Source organism: Cydia splendana, chromosome 14 (assembly GCF_910591565.1).
Source record: "Cydia splendana chromosome 14, ilCydSple1.2, whole genome shotgun sequence".
Lineage (NCBI taxonomy): Eukaryota > Metazoa > Arthropoda > Insecta > Lepidoptera > Tortricidae > Cydia > Cydia splendana.
The window spans coordinates 8,935,714-8,954,465 of record NC_085973.1 but is presented as its reverse complement, the minus strand read 5'-3'; the positions used below and the strand labels follow the sequence as shown (position 1 = coordinate 8,954,465).

The window sequence follows — 18,752 nt, the reverse complement described above, 5'->3', positions numbered from 1 at the left end:
AACATATTAACAAAAGAGACGTGAAGAAATTTAGGCAGGTATAACGGCTCGATTCGGGAAATAAATTAGAGATTCACTAGATATGAAATAGTAAAGATATGTGACGTAAAGGTACCTTATGGCGGCTGGCGCCGCGATTTGGGAAATGAATTAGTGATTCACTAGATATGAAATAGTAAAGTTATGTGACGTTCCACGGCAAAAGGTACCTTATAGCGGCTGGCGCTTACGTCGCATAGCGCCGCAATAATATTGGAGCGACCTTAATAATAGCGTAAGCGCTAATCGCCATAAGGTACCTTTACCCGTGGGACGTCACATATCTTTACTATATCGTATCTAGTTAATCTCTGATTCATTTTCCGAATCGCGCCGTAAGCCATTGCCATATGCAAAGTTTTCAACTCTATACTTATATTTATTTTGTTTTTGTGGGAGTTATATTATTTTTCTCATAGCATGAGTAAGGTGACAGCTGTCATCTTAATACAATTTAGCATTTTAAGGGTATACATTTTATGGAGATGACAAACCGTCGCCGTGCCCAACCTTTGTGAAAAATATTATAGTCAAAGGTGGTTTCCCATTATCTACCCTATCCTCGTAAGACCCAAGCCGATTTTTGCGCTTTTGAATTTGGAACCTCCTTTTATTTCTATAGGAGTTCATAACCCGAATTTAATTTGTACTTGTACAAGTACGCGGGACTTACGAGGCTAAAATACTATAATGATATACCGGGTGTGGCCTGTAACATGAGCAAAACATTAAACTGTAGGCTGTACTCCTCATACTGACCAACATTTGTTCAGCGACTTATAAAAATAACTTGTGGTTTGATTTTTATTACACTTTAATGTTTATTCTAAGACGCAATGTATTGCGAATTTTGTTATGTTTAAGGCGTGACAAGCAACGTCAATCACACTAATATGGCGTGGCGATGGCGTCCATTGAAGATAATATTTATTTTGTATGAAAAATAGGGAGTCTAAATACTTCATAATTTTTAAAAGTTGTTGAACAAAAGTGTCACCGTTTGAGGAGTACAATCTATGTCTTAATTCTTTGCTCGTGTTACAGGCCACACCGTGTATACCGTAATCGGCGCTATCATTTACTAGTGTTGTAGGGTAGATATTGTGAAACCAATGCCCTTTGATTAAAAGAATAGGATAAATAAATTAGTGTTTTCCACCGATTATTACTAAACTGCATATTGAAAATGTGGAAAATAGGCATAATTTATAAGTACCTGAAACAACTTGCCAAATTTATGATTGTGATGGTCACATGCTCGAAGCATATACGAGCACATGTTTGTTTGTATTTATAATATAACGTGCAAGTGCGGAAGGTCTCATTTAGCTCAAAGACGCTAAGTACGTCATGTGCGATCTTGACACGCACCTGCTTGACCGACCTTCCGACAATGCCTGGCCAAGTGTGAGTCGGAATTGTGTACCGAGAAATCTGACTCCTTGTCCCATCGATATAATATTTTTAACTTTCACATTTTGACTAAATCTTAGATATTTACTAAATCTTAATTTCGACGTAACGACGCTGGTTATACTGATCTTGTTTGTGGATGACTGATGTCCCAACAAAACGTCAAAACAGAGATTTACGACTAAAGTATATGAAAACAAACAATTAGACAGACTGACAAGGTGGGTACGAAAAGGTACCGAAATTAAATTCTTTGACTGTACCACGTACGTGGTACGTGCATTACCTATTTATTTATTACAACACTAAAATAATACTTTGTATAATTGGAGAGTTTACTAAAAACAGAAGTTGACAATAAAGGTGGCCTAGCCTGTAGGTAAGTACGTACCTAGATAATCGTCTCTTGCAAATAATTACTATAATATTTTTTGATAAAATTTATTGCTTCAATAAGTACCTACATAAACATTATTGTTTTTTTATGCATAAACTTCGTCTGAAGAAGAAATTCTGTTTATTAATAACACACATATACCACAAATTTATATAATCCTCTATGTTCTGATATCGTAGTGTGTTTTCGTTGTTAGCAATCGCTACAATCTAGATCAAAAACTAGTTAAGCCGTAATGCCTGGAACCGGTTGCTGGTGGCAGTTATAATTAACTTTGACACGGATAGGTTTAGCTCTATCTCTATCATTTCCTTTCACACGGCAATAACTTCAATATTATTTTATTTCTTTATTTAGAAACAAACAGTCTCTTATAGTAATAAATTATTACAATAAAGGGTTATCAGACTTATAGACCTACACAGTTAAATTTAAAACATTTATTTACATACAATATATATACAGTGGCACTACTAAACGAAATGAATACACAGTTTCTTTATAAGAATATATAAACCATACAACTTATATAAGTAGTACTAAAACTAAATGGAATTTCAAAGTTGAAATGAAATTAAAGTTAACAAAAATACTCGTACATCCTAACAAAAACGGATAAATTTTAATAACAAACAAAAAGTGCACTTAGAGTTATTAACTATCTAATTAAAGCCTATTAATACACTTCAAGGTCAGTCGTTTGAAACTATATGACTTTTCATTGAAAATATCTAAATTTTGAAATTTATCATCGTACGTCCTGCATGCTCTTCTAATGAAACCGTTTCTCGCGTATGAAGTTCGGCTACGAGGAATATAAAAGAGGTTCTTCTTTCTACATGCTCGCTCACAACGACGGGGTACTCTAAATATTACCGCTTCTTTACACAAACATACTTCCCCCCCCCCCCTCCCATTCCTCAAAAAATATTGAATTTCGTACAAATTAAGAAGGCAAAGTTATCATTTTTAATGTTCCTTTTTTCTGACACTACACATTTTAGAAGCAAATTACACAACTTAACCACACATAAGGTTTCTTCATCATTCTCATCATCATTAACTTATTAGAGTTATCCTCTTCTCGGTGAAGTATCTTCCAGCTTTCCCTATCTTGCGCCAGCTCTTTCACTTTTTGATACGACACGACCCCTACTTTTTCTTTCACTTGCTCCAAAAAGCAAGCATTGAATTCTATCGGTACATAAAGTAGTATGACGTCCGTAAAATAGGTAGTATGAGTTTGGAAACAAACTTCTGGGAGTTATATCTTCACTCGCCACTGCTCGTAACTACACATAGATAATTAAACCGCCAAAACAACATTACAGCAATAGAAATATGCACCACAGAGAACCATTAAAACTTATCTCCAACATCAAAGTGCTTGCGTCAAAGCAATAAAAACCATCAAAGTGTACGCCTTCATTGCTTTAGTCAAACTCAAACTGTTAGTTAACAAATGCTAAGGAAAAGTCAAGATAAATTGATAGAAGATTATAGAAGAAAACTAGGATTAGGATTTTTAAAATAGGAATAGAAATGATTTATTCGTAAGTACAAATACAGAAGAGGAAATAGAACAAACATAGGAAGGAGAAAATGCCACGAAATGGTCTCATATCAGCATGGTGCTGGCGACTTCCAGCGCTCATCTTCCGATAAATAATTTCCGATAATAATAATAATGACTTAGTCAAATCACAATATTTACCTTAATTTTAATAGACCCCGATTCCTACTAATCTGTAGGAAACCTTAATTAAATATAAAAATATTTCAGGCCTCAAACGTAAGTAATAAAAATAATTGAAGAAGACTCAAAAGTATTTTCCTTACAATTGCTAAAATAGATAAACACTAGGGTTTCTGGTTTCTCGACCTTTTTTATTTCTCGAGGCACGGGAATTCTCGACCAGGATTTCTCGAGTTTCTCGAGTATCTCGAGAAATTTTGAAAGTTTCAAAAAGCACCATGTTATTTAAATATTTTTGCTTTATTACAAATTAGACTCATAGGAGACGTAGGTGAGATCAATAATCAAACAAATGGTAATATTTATTTACCATAAATTGCACTTAATAATCAAAAGTTCAACAATAGAAAAAAAATAACAATAGTGCAGGCGTGCGCGCCGACCGTGTGATATGCTATAGTGTATTTCTTAAGGTATTTAACAAAATGTAAGTAAACAAACCACAATATGGTATTTTATTAGGCAAGAAATTTCAAGTCAATTAATTTAACTCGATGTGACAAACTTACAGAATTATTACTTCGTAATATTACTTCCTCAACGTAACAATAAAGCTGCTCAAATTGTGCTTTTTTGCTAATAGGAATATATCGGGATGATTTGATTAATTTAATTTTGTAATATTTGTTATGAGTGTTATAACATGGCCTAAAACTTCGTTTTTTTCTAGCATAAGAGAGCAGATAAGTCATCTTGACGTGTCTTTTTATTGAAAAGCTCTTTTGAAAAATAAATAATATACGATCTTTTAAATTTTATTTTAAAGCGTTTTTCAAGAATAAGACACGTCAAGATTGTTTACCTTTTTCCTAATGGCAAAAAAAAACGAGAAAGCCTAATACGAGACGAATTTCGGTTTAAGCCAAAACGATAGAAGACGGATCAAGGCAGTTTTTTATTTGGTTCGTTAGCTAGTAAATGTTTTTAAGTAGGTACCTACCTGAAAATGTAATTAAAAAAATGTTTGCCTCTATTTAACTACCTAAACAAATACACTGTAAATAGACACATCACTTGTTATACACGTCTTTTCTTTTTACTTATCGCAAGAGATTTATTTCTCGAGTTCTCGAGGCATTGAATTTTTTTTTCCCGTCTCGACAAAGGACAAATTTCTCGAGATTTCTCGCCTCGAGAATTCTCGAGCAGAAACCCTAATAAACACTCCTAGATACCTATACCTTAAAATAAATAGACCCTCTAGGCGTAGCACGGTAGTATAAACTTGACTACTAGACAATGACGTTCGTTCTAGCGGTCAACCACATGAGGATTTGCCAACTATCGTCGAGCGGTACGAGATTATGGAAATACCCTTGTGGAATCCCTGGAAACAGAAAATTCCCTGTGGGAACAGTTAACTAGTAAAATTGCCTAAGATTGTCAGCATGCTTCAAGTTACAATTAATATTGATATTGCATTCCTTTCGGTCCTGGTCATATGCAGCCAAGGAATATACAGATTTTTTCACTATGCTTCTCGCTCCGCTAAAGTGAGCGCACTCTGTATTAGTAAAAAAATATTGTCAGCGTATACATTTTGAGATAGATCCAAGGGCCGGTTCCAATACTATGTAATCATGCCTTTATGCCGGCAGGCCGTACTCTTGTTTTCAGCCTTAAAACGTGCAGGAGATAAACATCCTTAGCGTCATTATGTAATTGTCCGGGACTAGCATCGGTTCCCACACACCTAATGGCTTAACTGCAGATAATGGAAGTTATTATTGTCTTTGTTTTTATGCGGCCCTGGTAGATAATAGTATTTATATTTAGACTTAATTACTGGCATACGTAATTACTGGCGAAAAATGGAATCTTGAGCGTTGCGAGGGTTTCAAAGTTTTAACCCTCGTGGGGTTAAACAAAATTTGCCCCCGAGTGAAACACAAAATTTTTCACCACACCAACCCGAAGCAAATATTAAATGTAAAATATTAAACAAAATCAAACGAAATCAAATCCAAATGAATGTTAATAAATAAATATTTATCACCCAAAATCATCATTTAAAAGTCAATTCTACCAGCAAACTTAAGAAAACAACTCAAAATTTTGCATTTGATTACTTTGCCTCACATGTGAATAAAATGCAACTTTGCTATCAGTTTTTGAAGTGCAAAGTAAGCCTTTCCGAGCTGGTGTCGTGAAAAAATACTTATACACCCTGCAGTAAAATGGGTGAGTAGAAATCTTTTCGTGACCAAGAGTTAAAGAGCAGAGCCACCGTAGGATTTTTTTCCATGGAACTCTATGTTTAATAATCGATAGACATTGGCTATTAATTGATTGAAGATTATCTTTTCTTGACCTTCACTTGAGTTTCTTGGACTTCTGCCATTTGCAATCATGAGAGCGGAAGTGTTCTACAGATTACTGCCGCCTTTTGACTTAGTCATAGAATTGAAGAATCACAATACTTAGACCGTCATTCAATCCGGTGATCACTTTTATTTGTACCTATCTACATACCTATACTACATACTTATAACGAAGTCAGTAAATGGCGCAGCATGTATTCAAACAAAGTATGTATACAAACAAGCAAAATAACATCAAAAGTTACATTTACAAGCATCGGAAAACATAAACCTTCAAGCAGCTGTCATTGATGACAGGATCAGCGTGACGTGGCGACTAACGGATATAACTATCGTTTTTAGGGTTCCGTACAAAACGTAAAAACGGACCCTACAGACACGGAAGGGTAAAAACCGGACAAGTGCGAGTCGGACTCGCCCACCGAGGGCTCCGTACTTTTTAGTATTTGTTGTTGTAGCGGCAACAGAAATACATCATCTGTGAAAATTTCAACTGTCTAGCTATAACGGTTCGTGAGATACAGCCTGGTGACAGACGGACGGACGGACGGACGGACAGCGAAGTCTTAGTAATAGGGACTCCGCTGTCTGTCTGTCACCAGGCTGTAATACGAGAACCCTGATAGCTAGACAGTTGAAATTTTCACAGATAATGTATTTCTGTTGCCGCTATAACAACAAATACTAAAAACAAAATAAAATAAATAATTAAGTGGGGCTCCTATACAACAAACTCCTCTCATCTACTCAAAGGTTAACTGGAAGAGATCCCTCAAAGGGATAAGTTCGCCTTTGTACTTCTTACTAATTGTATGTTATTTTTAATATGTCTTTTTGTACAATAAAGAGTTTACTACACTTACTACTACTACTACAAACGTGATTTTTTTTGTCAATTTATGCGTAATGGTACGGAACCCTTCGTGCGCGAGTCCGACTCGCACTTGGCCGGTTTTTTTGCTTTTATGTTTATTAGTTATGTCATCGACGAAATGACAAGTTTTAGTCATAAAATGTTGAACGGACACAACTGATCCGTGGGTCAAACACATTTTAGAAAAAGGCCACTTCTGTGGACAATACATTAATACAATGAAAGTTAATAAAGAATCAGAAGGTATCATACATATCAGGTTACATATATATCCCATTTTTCTTATTTGAATTACAAGTACCTACTGAAAAATTGTATCCTACTTGTAAGGGAGCAGCGTAAAAATTAGGTTCTCTTAACTTTACGATGTCTACAGGAAATACGCGAACGAGCATACTATACAATGTGTATGAGTAGTCTCTATTGTTTCCCATAAAGTTTTAAGTCATAAATTATTGTTTGTCGGCATTTTCGTTAGTCAGATATGGTTTTTCTAGAAACGCGTAACTTTTCAGGAATGCCATAAAACAAACCTAAACCTATCTATAGGGTAACCTTACGAAAATCCTGAAAAGTTAACGGGGTCAGAATTATGACTAATGTAATGATAAACTGGTAATCATTACATTATGACTTTCAATAATTATGTCAAACAAAGGGATCCGGTATGACCCGTAATATATTGCCTACGTCCCAATCATCCTGTAATTTTATTGGAAGATACTAAAACTTCCTCTTGTTGAAAAGTCGCATAAAGGAATTTACGGCCCGATTCGAACTTTAAGATATGTCATTTAATAGATCTAGAAACGATATGGATTAGATATGTCAGTGTCAAATGTGACGCTTCTTCAAACAAAAACGTCACTTTTAACACTGACATACCTATCTAATCCATATCGTTTCTAGATCGTGTCTTGAAGTTCGAATCGGGCAGATACTTTCCTTGATAAATTCGACTGAACTTCACCTTTAGTGATTAATAAATACGTAAGTACCTGCAAAGTAAACAGCAATAATTCCTCTCCCGCACTATCAAAAACCTTGGTTATGCGATAAAAAGGAATTAACAAGCGACGATCTACATACCTTGAATCGCATGTCTATATATAGCCCGACGTGAGACAGGTAGGTAACGTGTTACGTATAGGTTGGGTCATTAGCCTGCAAATGGGGTAGGTGTGACGTAAACAGACGTGCACTTATAGATCTGCTGTTATTACACTTTTAAGTGAGTTACGCATAAGTTAAATTATGTGGAACATCACACAAAATGAAAATAATTAGAAGCGCTGGACGGAAGGAAAAGATTAAATAAATAAAAGAATATTTTGATTAGTGATTTTCGCAGATACATAAAACGTATAAGGAAAAAAATATAGATAGCTGAAACTACCTACGACGTGTTTTGAAGCCGTAAATATCAAAAAAGTGACTGGGTGATTATTCCGGATACACAGTACGTATAAGGATAAAGTTATATAGGTATTTGAAACTACGTATTTCGAAGTCGTAAATATCAAAAAAATCAATGGGTTCAATAAATACTTATCCTAGTAAGAATGAGATAATGTCTGTCAGTCATATTTTACACTCTATTCATTAAAAATACGGGAAACACATCGATCATCGCTTACACATCGGGTATCCTATTAACCATATTATAATTTAGTACTCATTCAAAATGCGGAAAAAACGGTAATCGGATAGTAACGAAATATTCAGTAAGTACCTAATATACAATTCAATCTTCGTCATGGGTGCAAAACTGACGCACATAAACAAACGCTAGTTCTGGAAACCTCTATAGTCAGCAATTAAACTACAGTAGGAACTGGGTCGTAATAGTCGTAAACATGTCCTGGAAAAACAGTATTATTCATTTTTAACTGTTTTATGTCCCTAAGCAATGGTACCTAATATTAAACGAGGATATTACGACGCGATAACTTAATGTGACTCAAGTCATTGGATATTTATTTTACTTTTTACGAAAATAAAAATGTTGAGGCAATCGCATTGTAAAAGTTACGAATTACGAGTAGGTATTTAAATATGTAACTACTGTGGCGTTCCTTCATAATTAAGAAAATCGCTTTCTCAATCTTCTAATTTTCGACACATGAGGTAGTAAGCCCCAAGTACTAGTACAAGTTCTAGTACCAAGCATAATTTAAGCTACAAAAATGATGGAATCAATGATTGTCTACAAATACGTGAATGATATTTTATTAGCGCAATTGTTTGCCGGATATAAATTTAATGGGAAAATGTAATGCACTCATTTAATAAATTGTAACCCAAATTAGCGAAAATTATAGGTAAAGCTTTACACGATTACTAGAAATTTTCTCTGTGACCCCGAAATCACCTACGTTATCAATGTTATCATTCAAATTTTTCTCACTGTGGTGTATGATACACAATGCATAATGATAATTGTATCTTGTATAAGACTAGACATAAATGTTTAATAATCAACATCATCTCAACGTAATGTGAAAACATGATGTAACGTATTGCGACCTTAGAATTGCTAAACTAAATTTATTTATTTATTAATTTATTGCTATTACATAAAAGTTATCGAGAATCACGTGTCAGGGTAGAATTGAATCTATTATGTTAAATAATAACCGGAGAACAACAGCACCAAAGTCATCAACTTAGTATTAACGCGCAGAATTTTAAAACATACGCCATTTTTGTTTGTAATATATTATCTTCTCGTATGATATCTTCAGTTTATGATCTTAGTTTTTTGTCGTCCTGAAGAACTACTTCAAACCTGATCCTAAGACCAGACTAAGGCCGGAGCCCCACTGCTGCGCACGCTACATCCACGGCCCACGTTTTAATACAAACCGTGGGCAAGCCCACGAAATTTTGTATAGGAACGTGGGTCGTGTACATAGCGTGCGCAGCAGTGGGGCTCCGGCCTAATCCTTCTTAAACGTAGCCAAAACTTCATCTCAGATTATCATATTTTATCGCACGTGTATTAGTCGTCATCCTCTTAGTCATATTTCTAAATTCTAATAAATCATAGTGATAAATGATAGCGCGCGCAGGGAACTACACAGTGCCAATGAATATAGCTAAACAAATTTTCGCGTCGCGTAAACTCCACTGCAAAACTATGACATAGTATCGTCATCTACTTAGAACATGGACCGCCCTCTAACTGGTATCCACCAATACGTTGACGTCCCGCCATTGACGTCACATGCGCTTGCGGTTCGCTACTGACTCAGTTTGACGCTTTATATTACCAACGCTATGGTTGCAGCATTCAGTTCGTGTTTACTTAGTGCGTGATATACTCGTACTGTTTTGTAAATTGTGTAATTTGTGCAAAATGTACGTCGCCGATATTTGTGTCAATATTGAGGATTTCGTGGATGTGGTGTATTGCGCTTACGTGAAGACCCACAGTCCGAGTAAGGTTTGTGATAGATGTTTATTTGTAAATTTCTTTTTTCAAAATAATATCTGTATTACGTAAAGGGTTTTCTTTTTTATAAAAATAGCTACTTATTTGAATACATCGAAAATGTTATCCTAGACGTAGTCATTACTGTCATTAGATGTTTATATTAAAAGATATCAGATAATATAAACCTTATGATTACTTACTTGTTATAATATGGTCAAGTACCTTGTGGATTTTTTTTGTTACTTGTTAGAATTTATAAAATAAATCCACAGTAGGTAAGTATTTAATTGTTCTAACAATGATTACTCTTCAATAAATCAATAACCTAATATAAAATCATGCAAACTTTTAGTGATTGGACCTTTACTGTAATAGAGTAATTATGTTTACTGAGTACCTACATGTATTCAGCATTTAATTAACATACAGTATACAAACATTGACGATAATGACATAATTATTGAGACATTTTTCCGCAATTGGTACCCATATGACGTATAATTGTACTAATTATTTAGGTATTATACATATTTACCCTATAGATGTTTTCGGATAGTGACCACGTACCCAAAGATACAGCGTGGTAATAAGATAAACTGACGATATGGTTCCGATCGGATGAAGGAAGGAAGAAGGAAATATTTTTCGGCTGACATTAAGATAGTGTTGTCTCACTTTATTCTTCTTAGCATGAGCATAGCTCGTATTAATTACGGCGACACACGTAGTAAACCTACATCTCTGGATGAGTTGACAATTGTCGAATATTTTTCTGGACTGGCTCTGTTATTCAAGTGTGGACAGACGTTGACGCATGCAATATAAATAACTTAGGTACTGCCTGAAAGTTATTGTCATATGCCGAAGTATGTTGACCTATATTGGTATGCAGCAGAGCGTTCATGTTGTATTCTAGAACCTTGGAGATTTTCAGGCGATGTTACTGGACAATGGCACCTGTGTACATTTTGTAGAGATATATGGTAGTTGTAAGCAAAAAATATGATAATTAAACCGTTCCAACGGAGTGCAGCTGTATATTTATTTCCCTTTCTTGATAAATAGTTATGAACTTCCATGGAAAAATTGCGGCGTAAAATATATCCCACATTATTTTTCATTTGAACAGTTCAGTAGCAGAGTGTCTTGAAAGTTTTGCAATACTTGAATTATTATTTCCGAAATTACATTAGCCACTCTAATTCCATTTTACTCGTCATCTTTTGGACACTGCACATAGCATGTCGAACACTAGTACCACCACATTATATATTTTCCAAACATTTTGGAAGCGTTATAATCTACATGTAATCAGTTTTTTAACACACGTGCGTACCTACTTAACCACTTTTTTCTCTTTTCAGCAATCAGAAAGATGGCGTAAGCTCCGGAATATTGTGCAGTGGACGCCGTTCTTCCAAACCTACAAAAAGCAGCGATACCCCTGGGTGCAGCTAGCGGGCCACCAGGGGAACTTCAAGGCGGGCCCTGACCAGGGTACCATACTGAAGAAGCTTTGTCCGCAAGAGGAGAGATGTTTTCAAGTAAGTTCTTTGGTTGACTGTGTACGAGTAAAACTTACGCACACACAATTCGGGGGAAATAATATGTAAATCTAAGTTATCTAGCTTTTGACGTGGTTGCTTAAACTTTATCTCTTCACTTAATACTTCACTAACCCAGTACAATGTCGCGTGATACTATCGCAGCACACTCGTACTAGGAGTGCAGAGTTGATAGCGTATTTGAATCTTTCGACTGCAGATATTTAGAGGTATTTACCTCACTACTATCAAGTACTTGCTACATACTTAAAACCTTATTGTATTGGACGTTCTACAGTGCCTACGTCCCGTAAAAGGACAATACAGCCTTAAGTAAGACAGGAAGATTTGGAGATTACTAAGAGAAACCGCATGACTAAGTCGTGAATGAGATTTCTAATTACTCCTTAACTGATGCCATTCTTTTGTTTCAAAAGTTTCTGTAAATTTTCCGCCTACATAACCATGTGTGTTACAACTACTAGGAATTATGACAAATGGTTTTCCAGTGTCACTGCCTCATTTTTCCTAATTTCTCTTTGTGAGTCATTGGAATATGTGATCGGAGATCGTCATATGGACGTGTTTTATTGCACGTAGTCGATCATTAAAGTGTTTATATGATTTGGAATTCGCATAAGTGGTTTCGAATCCTTATTTAGACTTGGAGCATAATTAATAATACTGTTGCCGCGTTTTTTATGATGATTATAATAGTTTCCATTCGAATCTTTTTGTAGTTTCTTTATACAGTAGGTATACAGTCTCATTACTATTCTATCGATATGCGTAGATATTTCTTTGTTTAAGTAAATTCTTTATTTCTATTGATTGCGAAATTATTGTGAAATCAATTCTTGTTAGATTATTTGTCTATTTCACTTAGATATATAAACTACAGTTTATCAGAAGTTTATTGTTTTCACCACACCACTAACTTACATATTTTTCCTCGGACCACCTAAAGTTTTTTTTTTTTCAAATTATAGTTATATCTCTGCTGTCTGCCTTTACTTTTGAATTAAATAAATTAAATATTTATCTCCTTTAAATTAAACATTGATTTCTTTCTTAACTGTCCTTGTAAATTAAATTATGAGAGATTTTTTGAAAATCCTAAATACGCACTTACTTAAATGTTTCATCGACGCCATGGTTTTACCCAGCTATTTGGACTATGTATTGTTGACGAAAGATGATTTGCATAGTACCTACCAAAAAAAACAATAAGTGTCAAACATTTTACTAATACAACTATGCATAGATATTAAATGTTTCGAAACAGACCTTCAAAATCATCACCTTTTAAACCTATCTACCTTACCTAGTCAATGTAGGCAACAAATTAAAGATTTCTAAATTTGTTGAAACTATTCGTAGCTATTTTTGGATAAATCTGAGACTGCCCCAAAATGGGAAGTTTATGGCTCCAAATCCATGGGAATCAATTATGTTAAAATGGATTTGAGTTTAAACTGACCATTCCAGTTATTCGATTGACGTCAGCCAGAGATAAATTGCTAGGCATGCGTCATAGATTACTTTATTTTTAATTACCAAACTATTTTCATAAAAAAACAGTTCAACGACTGATTACTTTTTTGCTCTTATAAGTAGTTTAGAAGGTCGTAAATTACTGCTATTTACTAAATATGAATACAGATTTTTATTTTATTTTTGGGGCATAGTGGCAGAAATGGATGGTTCTTGGGGTTGTATACTTTGGAAAAAATGTTAATGCTTTATTTCCTAATCATAAACCTTACATCTTAAATAAAAACTAAACTTGTTTTTTCTTATTATACTTGTGTTAAACAAATGATAAATTTCCTGACATACATCTAACTGTATCGAGCTCAGATGATCATTCTTACTGTTGAATTCCAACAAGGAACTGTTATACCTACTTTCAATATAATAATAGTAATTTAGTTATAAGTTTTTGTGTGATATCTAGATTTTACTGTCCATAACTGAATTTTATTTTATTTTAATTATTTATTAATATGTGATTTTAAGCGGAAGTTCCTAATTTGTGTGTATGTTCGTTTCAGTTGCTGATGAAAGACATTCTTCGGCCGTTCGTCCCGGAGTACAAGGGCCAAGTCACGTGCGACGATGGAGAACGTATCCTTTTCGATAAAAAAAACGGGAAAGTACGAGTCGGACTCCGTGGGTTCCGTACTTTTTAGTATTTGTTGTTATAGCGGCAACAGAAATACATCATCTGTGAAAATCTAGCTATTACGGTTCATGAGATACAGCCTGGTGACGGACAGGCAGACGGACAGACGGACGGTGGAGTCTTAGTAATAGGGACCCGTTTTAACCCTTTGGGTACGGAACTCTAAAAAATGCCAATATTAGAATTTAAAAACAGGATAAAATATAGGTTTATTGCAAATTAGGTTCTAATTTCCAAAGTAGTTAAATTATTAAACTAAACTAATTCATAAAACTTAGCAACTCTGCTAAATGTTGTCCCTTTCTAACAATCAGAAATGTAAAAATGACGGATAAAGACAAACGATTATTAAGGGCTTGGTAGACTTTAAAAGCGTTTATGATTTTTATGAATAACGTCAGAAGTTATTTCATATTTTTAATAATTTTCTTCTTCAACTCTTTTTTAATCAGTTAATGACATAATGACTTTATCAGGATAACTATATCACCTAAAACAACTACCGCAATTTTGAACTCTACTCCCATACTAAATCTGGGTAACTGAGCAACATTAATTCATTATTATGATCATATCATCGTTACTAATTATATATTTAACAATGATTCAGAACACGTGGCGAAAAGTGATTAAACTTTAAGAGGTCAATGATGTAATCAAACGTAATACTTTACCATCCGATACGAGGTGTGCTGCAGAGATTATGAGTAAATCAGGCGCAGTTATAACTAATTCTGCCTTGTTATATTCATTAGACTAAAAGTTAGGGACATTAAACTATAATGTCGAATAACTTGCGTTTGTTTTGTATTTGTAACTATCGGCAATGGGAAAGATAAGTTAGTTAGCTCGTAAACTTTTGTATGAACCTAGTGCACTTAGAATTAGTTAGGCCCGCTATTTTCTCAAACTATCTCGTTTATAATATAAAGCTGCAATGATGTTTATTTTACCAATAATTATTATTGCTTAGGCGGTTAGATTAGCCGTGCTTGCTTGGTTCACGATGGACACTGAAAATACTTTACCGCTTGACTGACAGTGACAGCACTATTCCTTACGATATAGTGACTTATAGTTCGTTTTTTTAGCATTAGAAATAAGGTAAACAATTTTGATGTGTCTGTTTATTGAAAAACACGTTTTAAATTTAAGTCACTGCAAATATGTAACAATTATGAATCCAATACGATCATTTATATTCTTCTGCTTTCATAAGTAATACTTACTGATTTTAAAAAGCGTTTTTCAATTAACTTACCTTCTTTCTAATGCTAAAAAAAACGAACAGTGTTTTACAAATTTTACTTCCATGCACTAAAAAGTTTATTTACTGGTGTGTAATGAATTAGAGGAAAGCCACAGTAGCCAGTAACTATCCAAAATATTTCTTAACCACCAACTACCAGTATATCTCCAACTCCAAGACCTGCTGAGCAACTTCGACAGCCCCTGCGTCATGGACTGCAAGATCGGAGTCAGGACATATTTGGAGGAGGAATTAGCTAAGGCCAAGGAGAAGACGAAGCTAAGAAAAGTAAGTATCTTTTACCTCTCATCATCATTCGCTTGCCCTTATCCTATTCATTTGGGGTCGACGCAGCATGTCTTTTTCTTCCATACCTCTCTCTCGCCCGTCATCTCATCATTTACTCGCGTTGGTAACTTGGTTTCATATCATCTCTCACACAGTCCATCCACCTTTTCCTTGGTTTTTCTCTCCTGTTACTTCCCTCCACATTTATTCGTAATAGGTACCTTTCACGTCAGATGACTTTCATCTCTCCGCATCACATGCCCGTACCACGCTAGGTGATTCGCTCATTACTTTTTCTACTATCTTTTACCTCTATAAAGCGTAAATAGTTTTATTTTAAGAATTCCGTACCTGGATGGTGCCAAATTATATATTTATGATATAGAAAACCAGTTACAAATCGCCAATCATGTTTATTTTTTACATATTCAATAAACATATTATTAAACATTTAATGTTGAAATGCAGTAAACAATCCAACAATCAAACAATCCAATGAAAATCCAATGATACTTGTGTTATACAATCAAAAATCTAATCTAACTACATTCTGTTTTGGGATCATCAATGTCAAGTTTAATGTACCTACCTACTTTTATTTTACTGTGGGATAGCGCAATGTCGTTGGATATTATCGTAGGCAATATGAAATGGACATGATAAGAAACCATATCGACAGAAGAAACTTGTTTTTTATTTTTAATTGTCAACCATTTCTCTTTATTGACCTTACGACAATTAAGACTAGATTATGACCAATGACGTCATTGTTCGTTGTTAATTTATATAAATAGCCTTACTATCACAACTGTTTATAAATAACACCGCCCATTAAAGCCAAGAACGAGATACGTGAGGATAAAATGGCATAAACATCATAAATTAACAATCATTCTTTTGTTTTATGATTCAATCAATTCGTTGACGTAAAACATTAAACCACTCGAAATTAAGCTAGTCGTTATCGCTAAGTTCATAGTTTCGTAATCGCCCAACTTATAAACTGTGTTTATTTTTTATTTGAAACACGAGTTAAGATTTATTCGCCCTTTTTAATTCAAATCGTTTATACATGCGGTATACTACTTTAATATTCATGTTTGTTTTTATGTTACTTAATTGAACTGCTTGATTTCTATATTGATGATGTTTTGTGCTTTTAATTACCCATATTTCTAACCTAAACGTGATGCTTCTATTTCAGGATATGTATGAGAAAATGATCCAAATAGATCCCAAAGCGCCTTCTGAAGAGGAGCACAGAAGTAAAGGCGTCACGAAGCCCCGCTACATGATCTGGAGGGAAACCATCAGTTCCACTTCGACCCTTGGCTTCAGGATCGACGGCGTCAAGAAAGCTGACGGCACCAGCTCCAAAGACTTCAAGACTACCAAGTCCAGAGACCAGATCATGGAGGCGTTTAAGGAGTTTACCAGCAATTTTCCTAATGCCCCGGTAAGTTGATTATAGAACTACCAATTTTAAATTGGCGGATTTTGAAACATTACTAGCCCCGATGCATAGGTATATGTTTTCGTCTAGTCTCTAGTCAAACCATTTTTTGAGGTTCTCGCGTTTGTACAAGAATAATGTAAGTTTAAAATCACTAATATTTTTTTCGCTTGCTTATTATGTTTGTGCAACCGAATTTATGTTGAAATCATATTCATAATATGTATAGGTAACTTATTATGTTTCTCAATAATGACAAGGCATCATAATGAAACAAATTAGACTGCTCATTATGGGTATGAATGACAAGGATTGGGCTATATGTAGGTATAGTATCCACCATGAGCCTGACTTTTACCACTTGGAAACTGAATTTCTAGTCAAATGTATGCAGGTTTCGTCACGATCTTGAACTTGAACTTGAAATTGAACTAGGCGTTACTTGAATCTTTTTCGAAATTTTTGTATTTTTGTCTTTTCTGTACTTACTCGGAACTACGAAACATATTTTTTTCGTATAGTCTATTACAAAATCTCCCAAAATGCAATTACTACTAAGTATTACCTAAATATATTATTTTGTTCCCTCAAGTTTTACTATTTCCATAAGTTTCATATTAATCTACTTTATTTACTTTTCCAGGCCAGATACTTGGAAAGGTTAAAGAGCATCCGCGCGACTCTGATCGAGTCCCACTTCTTCAGAACACACGAGCTGATCGGCAGCTCCCTACTCTTCGTTCACGACAAGCGGCGCGCATCCATCTGGATGATCGACTTCGCCAAAACTGTCCCAGTGCCCGACAACGTCAACATAGACCATAACTCCTCTTGGAAAGTTGGAAACCATGAAGATGGTTACCTCATCGGAATTGATAACCTCATATCAATATTTGAAACTATGATAAACGAGAATGACACAAACACAGAGCAGAGTATAGAAAAAACTGTCAGACAGGACAGTTTAGCAACTTGATGCTATTTGACTAAGTCTGTCTTCTAGATGTGACTTGTGCTGAGCACATTTTCTGCAGTTTTGCATCGCGAGTGACATTCGCTTAATGAAGTCGTTTTACGTGAATTATAATCAGAAGTGGACGTAACTATTGTTTGTAAATATTACTTAAGTATTATGACCCTTCCGGTATTGTTGCTAAGACGTTTCAAATACTCATGCTTAGTTTAGGGACCCGCAATTTATTTTTATTGACAAATTTATTGTTTAGTCTGAACTGAATGTGGATTTTTAATGTGTAATGTATCAGGATTCACGTAATAATTAGTTATTTATTTTGTTGTAAGTACCTACACTATATTAGTGTAATGACTAAATATATTTAGATTTATAGGTTACGTAACACTAAGTAATCTGGAGATACAAATTAAAACATAATCACATATTTTCTTGTTTGATCTTCGCCTTTCTTCCTAATCATATAGAAATGAATAGTAAAACCACAAAGCGAAGTGATATATTTACTCGTGTCGTAGAATTTGATTTGACAGCTAACCGGATAGCGTACGTTTTGCATAAAATGTTTAGCGCCATCTAGTTTAACTGTTAAAACAACTTCTACGATATTATTCTTGCGAATCATTTGCTACTTGCAGCATTTGCTTGTACAGAATGTATACAGTCGACGGCGACGTCAAAGAAATGTTTACACTTTTCGCCTTATTACAAAAGCCTAAGGTGCAAAACTGTAAACAAATCTTTGACGTCGACTTTACCAATGGAGATTATTGACATATTTTTTAATTTTATTAGATTCATCAAAATGTTAATCATATGACGAA

The 18,752-nt window shown here is 34.6% G+C and overlaps 1 protein-coding gene and 1 long non-coding RNA gene across 4 annotated transcripts in view; both read left to right on the top strand.

Moving 5' to 3' along the window:
• Positions 1-18,355, top strand: part of LOC134796715 (inositol-trisphosphate 3-kinase B) — a 200,561-nt gene extending 182,206 nt beyond the window's left edge. For all 3 annotated transcript variants that reach the window (XM_063768901.1, XM_063768903.1, XM_063768902.1), the window contains 5 exons: positions 11,601-11,780; positions 13,835-13,907; positions 15,375-15,502; positions 16,707-16,958; positions 17,599-18,355. In XM_063768901.1, coding sequence (XP_063624971.1) covers positions 11,601-11,780; positions 13,835-13,907; positions 15,375-15,502; positions 16,707-16,958; positions 17,599-17,931 — 966 coding nt within the window. In that variant the 3' untranslated portion in view covers positions 17,932-18,355. The remainder of the gene's footprint in view (positions 1-11,600; positions 11,781-13,834; positions 13,908-15,374; positions 15,503-16,706; positions 16,959-17,598) is intronic.
• Positions 1-18,752, top strand: part of LOC134796812 (uncharacterized) — a 293,974-nt gene that overhangs the window by 265,477 nt on the left and 9,745 nt on the right. The window lies entirely within an intron of this gene.